Here is an 11131-nt window from a genome sequence, read left to right on the forward strand (position 1 = left end):
TTGTAAATTTTGTCCAGGTCGGACCTTGCTCTGTTGTTCTCTGCTGTTGCTCTGCAATTCTTAGTGTAAATTACCTTGTGCCTCTGAACTGTATGATTTTCTGTCTTATCTCTTTCGGCCATTAGTGTGAAAGTGCAAGACCTCTTTGCCTCCACTAGTGTTTTGTGGAAATCTATAATCTACATGACTGTATCTCCTTGGATCCATGAATGATAATATAAGTGAATATCCCTTTCCTTGTGTAATTCATCTTGGTCTTCTAATCTGCATGTGATTATTAGATTAAAGCAAGTCTAAATGTGTATATCCTTAGTTTCATTCTGGTTCAATAGTGCATATATGGGCAGAGATTGGTTTGAACACTTTATTTTGGTGCATCACCTCTTTAGATTAGATTAGGTAGATTTGCTTTCATGCTCTCCTTCTCCCTTTTCCTCTCTAAGAGTAGTTAGGTGCATCCTGATAGTAAGAGGAAGCCGGCCTTCTCCAGAGACTCAACCTCACAGTTCAAGTCCCACAGCTTGGAGGTTGTTTCCATGTTTCACTAGGTTGTCCTCATGCATAGGCTTTGGACAAGGGTCTAAGTGACAACATTTACTTGCATTCCCACTTTATGACAAAAGGTTTCCAATGCTTTCAAACATATTATCAACCCATTAGTTATTTTGTCTATTAAAATGAGATCATCGATATACAAAAGTAGTTTTATCACATAGTTAGCTCATTAGAATCCCTCTCTATCTGTCTTATTTAACTAATCTTTTAACTTATTAATCTTGTAAGCTTACATTTATTTACTTTTATAATTTAACATTTCATTTATACTAATATCAAAATTATTATTTATTAATCTAAATCAATTTATAGTCATTAAATATATAGTGCTTTCCGACACGTTAGTGGCAACTGCCAAATAATTAGTCCATTGTATGTGGATAAGCAAATGACAGAAACAAACTTCAGGGCATTAAAATTTAGGATGAGGTTCTGAAAACCATCCGAAAGAATTATTCGAAAATATTAGGACGAGGATCTGGAAACCATCCGAAGGAGTTAGTACAAAATATCATTCTCATAACAAATCATAGGGATTTCGAAAATTGCAAATTCTTCATAGACCACAACAATCTGTGACGTGTAGATTTCGGAACTTTCTTCAGAACAAAATCATAGCCCCATCGGTAGCTCTACAATGTTATGAATGGAGAGTTTTTAAGTAGGCGGTGGTTCCAAATTAAACCCTTGATTAGGACTTGACAACACTGCAAAACAAACAGCTACCATTGCTAAGGCAGACAATGCACCAGCTAAACCCTTGCTCAAACACATCCTAGGCATGGATTTAGAAGTGTCTGCCACAGTAGGAGAAATCTTTGTCTGATCTTTGGCAGGCGTGGTCACAGGTGCATCGATTATTTGGTTAACTGCGTCATGCATGCCTGATGTCGCATTGGCCTCAGATTGAGCATGTACTGCTTTAATAATGGCAGCCGCGATCTCCAAATTACTTGGAATCAGCTTTTCGTCATTAATTCGGCATCCTTTTTCCAACTGCAAGTAACAATTTCAGACTGTTAGATCACAAAACATCAAATTTATCAAATTCAAACATAAATTTCATTTTATTTATTACTGTAGATTTGTCGTCCTCAGTGCACCAAAGCCGAGGCTGGGACTCAATTTCTGTGATTACTGTCTTCAGATCTGCATTTCCCTGGTCCACTGAAACATTTTCGTCGCTTGCCGCTGCAAAACTATAAACCTGTAAAGTACCAAGGCTATTCTCATCAATTGCTGAACTTTCTACCGTCAGCTGCTCATCTCGTAAATATTCGTTTTCGACTGCCGTTTTCAGGGGCTCTGGAAAGAAGACAGTGTTAGGCGCAGAGAATTTATTTTCATTCTCAGTTTCTTTAAAGATGACTTCTTTGTCCTCATCAATTCCTCCATCATCCGTTATGACGCTTTCTTCTGGTAAAGCAGCCTCTGCAGAAACATCAGGTTTCTTCACATGTACAACTTCCTCAGAGATTTTCTCATTTTGTCCGTTGCTACCAGCACTCTCCGTGGAAGTTTTCTGCTATTTTTCATGAAAAGTAATTTAAACATTTCCAAGCTCAAAACAGCAAATATTTACAATATTTATCATCAATCCAGAATAAAAGTATTCGGTACTAGAATATCAATAAATAATAAAGATTTAACCGTAAAAAATGTTTGCAAATTTCATGTTTTGTTCCAATTTGATCTTAAAGTAAATGCATAAAGATCAGATCAAATAATATTTAAGGTTTGGTGAGCTTTACAGGAAGGTTTGGCGTTCCTTTTTTCTCGATATTGCGAGCATTTACCATAACATTCCCTGACACTTTCTTCGCAGAACCTCGGCCTGATTTGGCTGAGACTTTTGAAGAAATTATAGAATTTTTGGAAATTTTATTCATCTGAACAGTAATTCAACTGTAAAGCTTAAGTTTCCGGAACTCTACTACCTGCATTAAACTCAAAGGCCCTATATTTGGCTGAAAAAATTAAACCTGATGAAGTGAAAATTTTGACGTTCGAAAAATCCTAAATAAAAAAGATTTTGTGAAAACTGTGGAAACAAACTTTCACTTGCGTTAAAGAGTTAGCTTTCTCACAAATTTATTTCAGCTCTCAAAACGAGCTTCTGCTCCAACTTCTGGACACCTGAGAAGATCCTCTCCCTCCAGTTTGAAAAAGAAGTGCATTTGACCGCAGAGAATATTAAAGATGAAACTAATTCGCCGAGGGCATACTTCATTTACGACTCCATCGTGATTTTAAATATATATAGTAGTTCGGAAAATAGTAATCTCGTTTACGGTTAAAAGTCTTTGTTTATCGGTGGAAGATGAGCTAATTCATAAGATCATTTTTGTTATGGTTATGATTTTCTACACGTTTAAATCTTGGTCGATGATTTAATAGAAAAATATATATTAATTATGACTTTCTTTTATTTTTCAAGATTAAGAGACATTTCAACATTTAGTCTTATGTTTTTGTGAACATTTTATCCATTTTCACTTAGTTTATTAGGCACATCCCATCCAAAGAAGGGAACATCCCATCCAAAGAGAGGAATGCTGGTAATTAAACTATATCGTAAAAAGTTCATAATGAGAATGGTGAAAAATATGTACTCTTATCTTTTATCCTTCTATTTTAGGCATGTTTGTTGACTTTCGCTTAGAATACAATAATAGTTTATACAACTTATTTTCTCATGAATTGGATTAATGACATTCCACATCTTTATCCCATTCTATCAGTAATCTCAATAGGTATACTCTCAAGTGATCTTTATACCTTGTCACCTAGATATTTTACTTCGAGAGTTAGTTAAATTAATTCTGGAGAGAGAGAAGGATTAATTCCCAAATATTCAAAATCATCTCTCACTACGTACTACCTCTCTCTATATACTAAAACTTTTCGCTCCTTATACTAAAACTTTTCTCTCTCTCTGTACTAGAGCTACTCTCTCTATGTACTATATTTTTTTCTCTTAATCCTAACTCAAACTTTCCTCTCTCTACAAACTCCAACTTTCCCCTCTCCACCAACCTTAACCTTTAAAAATAAGTTGGAGTTTGGATTTTGATTTTGTTCAAGACATGTTTTGCAGTAGCGGTTTCTAACCTCTGTATTAAGTTGATGAAGGTTTGTGTGGGAATGGCATATTATCGGTGATAGAGATAATGAGAAGCATCAAGAGAATGGGAATCCTCCGATGACCTTAGTAAATCCAAATCTTGGTATCCGGAATGCATAGTGCAGCAGATTTGTAAAGCCCATCAACTGTTCGACAGAATTACTACAAAAGAAATAAAGGCAATCCGATTCTTTAAATTAGGGAGATATTCGAAGCCTCAAGATTGTTTCATGCTGAGGTTGTAATGATTGTAGAACATCCATGATAAGGTCCTGAAGCCTTCAGGAGGGTGCAGCGAGCAAATAATATAGAATTGGCATTGATAGATGACTATACCAATTGTGAAACCATGATCTCGATGTAGGTTTTCTTAACAAGATGTCTCAACGAGATTGTGTCATAGATCACCATACTTGCAAGGATATGCATATTTATAGTAGACAGAGAAATTTTTACAGTCTCCGATGGCACAAGCATGAATCCGGCCTTAATATTTAGCCCACGACATTCACACAGTAGTAACAATAAGGCATGATAATTGCTTGATAAAAATCACGACAGTGAACATTTAGTATGGGGTTATATATAATGCATCGATCTGTTTGATCGAATGCCTCTATCCACGGTGCAAGCCGTCACCTACACAAAGATCACCAAATGAACAGATGGAATGGAATACTTGTAGAAGTTTACAACGTAAATAAAACATGGATGAAGTTAAACTATTTTTGGTATTAGATTCTTCTTGCTGCAGGCAAAATTTAGACATAAATAACATTGGTCGAATTCCTTGTAGGCCAATACAAAAATGTGATGTTCTTGGTGTCATCATTGTGTGAAATGTGGAATGTAGAGTATGCACAACATATGTTTCGAAAGATGCCTCATGGAGGTGTCATCGCATGAGAGAATGTGATTGCAGGATATGCACAAAATAGATTTGTCTAAAAATGCTTGAGAAACTTCAGTCATTCCAATATAGGAAGTGTGCAATTTGTTTGACACAATGTTACCGTGGACACTTCGAGCTTCCCAAGTTTCAATACATTTCCCTCAAACCGGCTATGAACACTACATGAGCGCAGGTGTTTTAGGTGTGCTACTAACAATCTTCTACCTATTTACCTATTTACCTTCAATAAGAGCTGCTGTACCGCAAGATAACGTTCATTCAAGTTTGTCCTTAAACATGGAAATGGAGTCTTATATCATAGCAGATGTAGTTCTCTCTTCCAACCAGCTACAATTCCCAGAACTAGCACTAGATGTTTATACAAACCTCTCACCTCATGATATACTTCATAGTAAAAGCTGTTGCAATGAGTCTCATCCAGTTGGGTAGGAAGCTCTGCACGAGTTTACAAGATGATCTTCCATGGTGTAGTTTCGGCTATAAAGGAAATACAATATAAATCCCCTCACACCAAAAGATGGATACAGAATGAAGTTGATCTTATGAGGGAAAGAAGAACACAAACATAAACAGGCTGTATTCTTGGTGTATTGAAGAAAAACATATCTTACTTGCCTACATGTATATAGATGGATGTTCTCTCGATGACTATTTGAGAGGAAATTGTGTAGGATTTGCCTACGGTTGGAAGCAGAGCCAATGGAATTGAATTCTTGCAAAATAATAAAATCATTCACGTTGATATCGAACCTCAGAATATTATGGTGGATCATAATGATAATTAGGCAAAGATTGTTGATTTTGGGCTTTCGAAGCATGTAGATTGGCAGGGCATACATAGGTCAACTACTATGGTGGTTGGTACGAGGGGTTATTGGGCTCCAAAGTATTGCTGGAATAACAAAATCTCTTACAAACATGATGTTTAAAGCTTTGGGATTGTTGTGCTGGAAATGGTAACAGGGCAGAGGCATGTTGATGAAGCACGTGGTTCAAGTCAATTTCATATTCCAGGGTATGTAAGGCACATGATAGAGAAAAATCATTTTGAAGAAGCTGTAGATGCTAAAGTCAAACAAGAGAGGTGGCAAGTGTGAAGCTAACCTAGTACCTTGCCACAATATGCGATTCTTTGAGTTGGAATAATACAAGGACAAGTATTTAGATTCGAGATGTAGTGACTATAAATTCCACAAAGGACAGGAACTGATGGAGAGTTGATGTTGAGATGATTATACAAGCACAAGAAAAGCATGGGAAGATAGAAAGCTACCTCTACAAAACAATCACGTGAATATCTTTGAAATTGCATATTTTAAAGTTCTAGACATGTCACTTGTTGTAACTCATAAGTCAAAATATTAATCTTGGATTCATAAAAAGGTTAGAGTTGGTTGTAATATGCATTTCAAAATATCTAAACTCTAACTTCTGAGGTAGTTATGAACCCGAAAGGTTGGTTATGCTAGAATAGCTATAAATTCTTGAATCTCAATGCAATAGGGAACTTTTTAGAATTTGGAATAAGGGAACACTTATGTTTTTGATGATAAGACAATTTTTGGAAAGTATGTATAGAGGTTGTCTTTGTAATTAGTTTCTTCTTATGTTCTTGGTGCAAGGAAATAAAGGAACATGCATTTCATATTCTCTTTTCTTCAAACTCTGAACTATTTGGGTGTTGAATTTGATTGTAATTAATATTTTTATGGCATGGTGTAGATGTTAGTGAATGATCAAATCATCACTGGGCTAATGCTAACCTTCAAGCGTAGTTCTTGATCATTCGTAGTAGTGGTTTAAGTTAATTCAAGAAAGCTATGAAGTCGTGTGGTGCATTCGTCATCAATAGCTTTCTATCTATGTTTCAAAGTTTTAATTCATTTATGTTGAAAAATAAAATACACCCACCATACTAGGGAGCTACCCCTCTCAAACATAGAGGAAGGTTGTAATATGATAGTGATCATTTGCAATCTCTCCAATTGTTGGCACAGTTGTCACTGTTCATAGGGCAAACATAGTCATCTCTTAAAGGTAATTTTATAGTGACAAATCTGTTTACCAACATACCTACAATTCATTGCCCTCAATTAGATTAGATCTATGGGTGCAAATTTGATCCATATCAATTTCACATCATATATAAAAACCTTGACTTTTAAAATTTAATTTTGAATTCCAACCAACTTCCAAGTGGTTTTTCTTATTTAACCTAGTGTTGTTATGAGTTTATTTGTGTGCTTCATTGATGCATTTAAAAAAATCAATTCACTCATTCAAAATCACATTGGAAGGTGAGAAAAATGACCAAATTAAAGAGCTTGAAGACAAATCTATTATGTATTTTTTAGTGTGTGACATTATCCTAGGTCATACATGTTTTCTTTCTCTCTACGATTTTATGAAAATCCCTATAGTACTCCTATATTGGAACAATAGTGACCACTAAGGACTAGACCATTTACTTCCTAATTCATCCTATGTGGACACTAACAACATCAACCAAATATCTATAACTAATTCCTAAATTAACTCCAATGTAAGAGACCCTAAAATAAATCTAACACTAGAACTTGAAAATACATGACTCAACAAACAACAAGATGAGTTGTTTATCTATTGGTTGACCTGGCAATTAACACTTAGATTTCTAAAATGGAATGTGGATGTTTGGGACTAAATGCTCTACATTATCCTCTCCCTATCCTTAAAAGTTTGGGCATCTTAGTACCTTTGCATTTGATCTAGAACTTGAATAAGCTTGGCTATACTAAAGTTAGTGAGACCCAAGAGTTATAAGAGTTACGAAGACCTTCCCAATTTAACATAATATAGTTTGTAAGAGCTGGCTCAAGTAGTCACTAATTTGGTATCTATCACTCATTCAATCAATTCTGTTTTCTTCATTGGAAGTAGTCAAGTCCAATTATTATTATTTCGCTCCATATTTTCTTTGTTTAATTCTGATTCACAATCTCCAAATAAAATATGAGTATAATTTAATAACATTAAAGATAAGGCTAATATTCAAATCTTCAGATAATTCAATGTGATAGACATGTTTTCATTTATTTTCTTGATAATTTTTCAAGGACAAATTTTTGGGCTTCAACTGTTAGCTTAAATGCTGATGGTATTCCTTTGGGGGAGTATCCTAAGAATTGGAGAGACTCTTAGCATGATTGACATGTTGCATTCATGACTGTGTTTGTCATTGATGTCAACATAGTATTGTTTCTGTAAAGACTAGCAAAGTAGTAGATAGAGAATGAGGTCGTACAGATTGTGTATTGATGATGACGTCAAGTGCAGCTGAGGATATACTCTACATTATACACATGCAGAGAGTTGAAGACATGTAAGAGTTATACAAGAATTATAGAGGATAGTGTGCATATAGAGTACTTGACTAGTGATTTTTATGTTTGGATTGTATCTCTTAACACATGGATAGAATTGTGATGGGAGAAGTTATTTAGCAACAATAGAAAACTTGATGGTGATGTCACCGAGTACACAAGGTCAAAGGTTGCACATGTAAAAAGTTGTATTCACTTTGAGTCGACAATATTTTGTAATTATGAAAACACACAATGTTTGGTAATGTTTAATGAGGATCTATTATAATTAATCGGGAAAGCCTCAAGGCTGATTTAAGGAATTATTTTGAGGATATAGTATAAAGGAAGGTTACTTTCCCTATGACAAAGTATGAAGAAATGTGTGAATTCTATTGTATGTGAGCAAGTGATATGCGAAGTTGGTAAATACGTGTAAGAGATCCAAGGGTTTATTAGATACAAAGTTGGTGATCTGGTATTGAGATCAGAAGAGGTTTGGTCTGGTCAAGAGGACACAGAAAGAGTTCAAGTTATTTCATTCTATTATTTTGCAAGGAATAATGTGGAGATCAGTTGGATAGTGAGTTCGGTGGTCTTGCCCCTGAAGTTCTTTGGACAGTGGGCCCTGTTAGGTTTAAACCTCATATAGAAATAACAATTACATGAAAATATAAACAATATCAAAAAATAATAGATCACACAGAAAAGAGCACAAGACACCAAGATTTAACGTGGCTCACCCAAATCCTGGGCTACATCCACCAAACAACAAGTCCAATACTATTACAATCCAGTGATTACAACCTGATTACAATCCGTAATCCCTTATAACTCAATACCACCACAAGAACCAAAATTTTCATCACCTTATGGAACAATCCCTAACCCTAAGCCCTTTTATACAAGTATTTTTCTTGCTTTAGGGTAAAAATTGGTTACAACATGTTAGCCAAACATTGGTGAATATAAACAATAGACAATTGGTGAATAGTAACCCAAAATTTTGTGCCATTGGCAAATGGTAAATAGTAGCCCAAATTTTTTTTTTCAGGGCGATGTCCAAAGCCCCAAAGAATTTATGAAGTATGTATAGTACTTTCCTAACCAGTCACAACAAACTAACAGGTCCTTCTGTCTTCTACAACTCCTAACAATGTTGGAATATCCTAATAGGGATTTAAATTTTCATAATATGGACTGATATGTACTTAATGCATTTCATTGGCTCCTAACAGAGTCCATCCTCTTACAAGAAAAAATTATATTAGTACAACATTTTTTGGGTACCATCCCCATTGGGGTTTTCCCTTTGATCAAGGGTTTCCCTAGTTAACATATATGATGTTATTGTGTATGCATATCTTCTTATGGTTGTTGGTTATATTGCTCACATGGTTAAGCATTAATAAATTTGAGAAATGTTTTAATAGTTGGATAACTAATTCGTCCCCCCTCTCAATTATCTTGGTGGACTTTACTTTCTAAAAATTGGTATCAGAGCGTTAGGTCCTTGAAGGAAAAACTTAACACCTTAAGGAGATCAACGGAGGGTCATTTCAGAAAGGATAGTTCTAAATTCAATGGAGTTAACTATGACAGTTGGAAAGAGAAGATGAAGACTCATTTTCTATGAATGGGTCCAGGGTATTGACTAATGACAAATAATGGGAAGAAGATTGTGGAAGAAAGAAAACTTGAGGATTGTAGTGAAGCCGAAAGAGATCTCTTTATGTGCAATATGCTTGCCAAAGAAGCATTATTGTCAGCTCTTCCTAAAAACAAATACAGTTAGGTAAAATCCTTAGAGACATTTCATAACATTTGGAAAGCTTTAGAATCTACCTTTGAAGGTGATGTGCATGCTAAAAGAATTAGATTAAAGAATTGGATATGTGTGTTTCAAGATGCTAAGATGATGAAAGATAAATCTATAATAAATCTGTAAGAAGATATATTGGTGGAATATTAGAAATTGTTGTAGGAATTAAATATTTCAATGGATCAAAAAATGAAGATGAGATTATTTGAAAAATCTTGAAAAATTTGACACTACCATTCAAGCAAACAACATAGATGACTGAGCTAGTGATACCCTGCATTGAGAAGTTTACCAAAGAGACTCTTCTTGGAAGATTGGAAGCATGAAAACTAAGCTTGAAGCAATCTGGAAAATTGCGAAGAGTGGAAAAAAGTTTTATTGCCTTAAGTGTTCACCCTTCTTTGTCAAGAAGTGCAAGCACTAGTGGAGACTATGCAAGTAGCAACATATCTAGATTTGATGAGGATAGAAGAATTGAAGAAATAATTTCCCAACTTGTAAGGAGAGAACCAGATGATAAGAGAATGTTTAAATGGTGGACATGCAATGAATTTGGTCATTATGCTTCTATGTATTCTAAAAGAGAGAAAAAGTATAAGAAGAATTTCAAGTGCAAAAGGTTTAGAGATTGTTTCTATGGAATTAAAGATGATCAGTTTGATGAAAGAGTTCAGAGTGAAAGTGATGATGAGTTAGGATTTGTAGTTATAAAAGTAGAAAATTCTGAAAAAGAAGTAAGAGAATGGAAAACCCTAGGTTTCTAGGTTGAAAATAAAGTTGATTGAATTGTAGATAATGGTTGTTCTCATCACATGGCTGGTGACATGAATAAATTTGTTAAGTTTAGTAGTCACGATGGAGGAAATTTCAGAGTTGGTAATAATGCAACTTGTCATATCAAGGGAATATGATCTATTACTCTTGATGGAAAAACTAACATTGATGATGTCTATTTTGTTGATGGATTAAAGCATAGCCTATTGAGTGTTGGAAAGATGGTTAATAAAGGATATCAATTGCAATTCACAGAGAAGACATGCATTATCAAGGATAAAAATGGTAAGTTGATTGGCACAGGTACAATATCCAAAGGTAATATTTTTTAATTGAACCCTACATAGATGACATGTTTGGTTGCAAATGTGGATACCAGTTGGTTATGGCATATAAGATTTTTTCATATAAAATTTGATAACATTGTAAAGGCTAGTAGTGCATTTGATGTCAAAGATTTACCTAAAATTATGAAGCCTACTAATGTTGTGTGCAAAGAATGTGTGATAGCTAAGTAGAAGAAAGTTTCCTTTCCTAGCAAAAATTTCACTACCACGGCTAAATTGGAGATTTTTTGTAATGCCCTACTAGGGAACCCAAAA

At 34.7% G+C, this 11131-nt stretch overlaps 1 protein-coding gene across 5 annotated transcripts; it reads right to left on the minus strand.

Annotated features, from left to right (window-relative positions):
• Positions 1-898: 898 nt before the first annotated feature.
• Positions 899-2787, minus strand: LOC149575270 (uncharacterized). Of its 5 annotated transcripts, none has more exons than XM_089812197.1 (4): positions 2643-2787; positions 2307-2512; positions 1634-2077; positions 899-1551 (listed from the first exon to the last, which is right to left on the minus strand). In XM_089812197.1, the coding sequence occupies exons 2-4, from the start codon at positions 2442-2444 to the stop codon at positions 1213-1215; spliced, it is 921 nt and encodes a 306-aa protein (XP_089668323.1). In that variant the 5' UTR covers positions 2445-2512; positions 2643-2787; the 3' UTR covers positions 899-1212. The 5 variants fall into 5 exon arrangements, with proteins under 5 accessions (XP_089668323.1, XP_089668325.1, XP_089668324.1 ...); XM_089812199.1 differs by having other exon boundaries at positions 2307-2522; XM_089812198.1 differs by having other exon boundaries at positions 950-1551; positions 2307-2492.
• Between the last annotated feature and the right edge of the window lie 8344 nt (positions 2788-11131).

The sequence above is a fragment of the Cupressus sempervirens genome, chromosome 2 (genome assembly GCF_028749045.1).
Source record: "Cupressus sempervirens isolate cs-2001-9-10 chromosome 2, ASM2874904v1, whole genome shotgun sequence".
NCBI classification, from domain to species: Eukaryota; Viridiplantae; Streptophyta; class Pinopsida; order Cupressales; family Cupressaceae; genus Cupressus; species Cupressus sempervirens.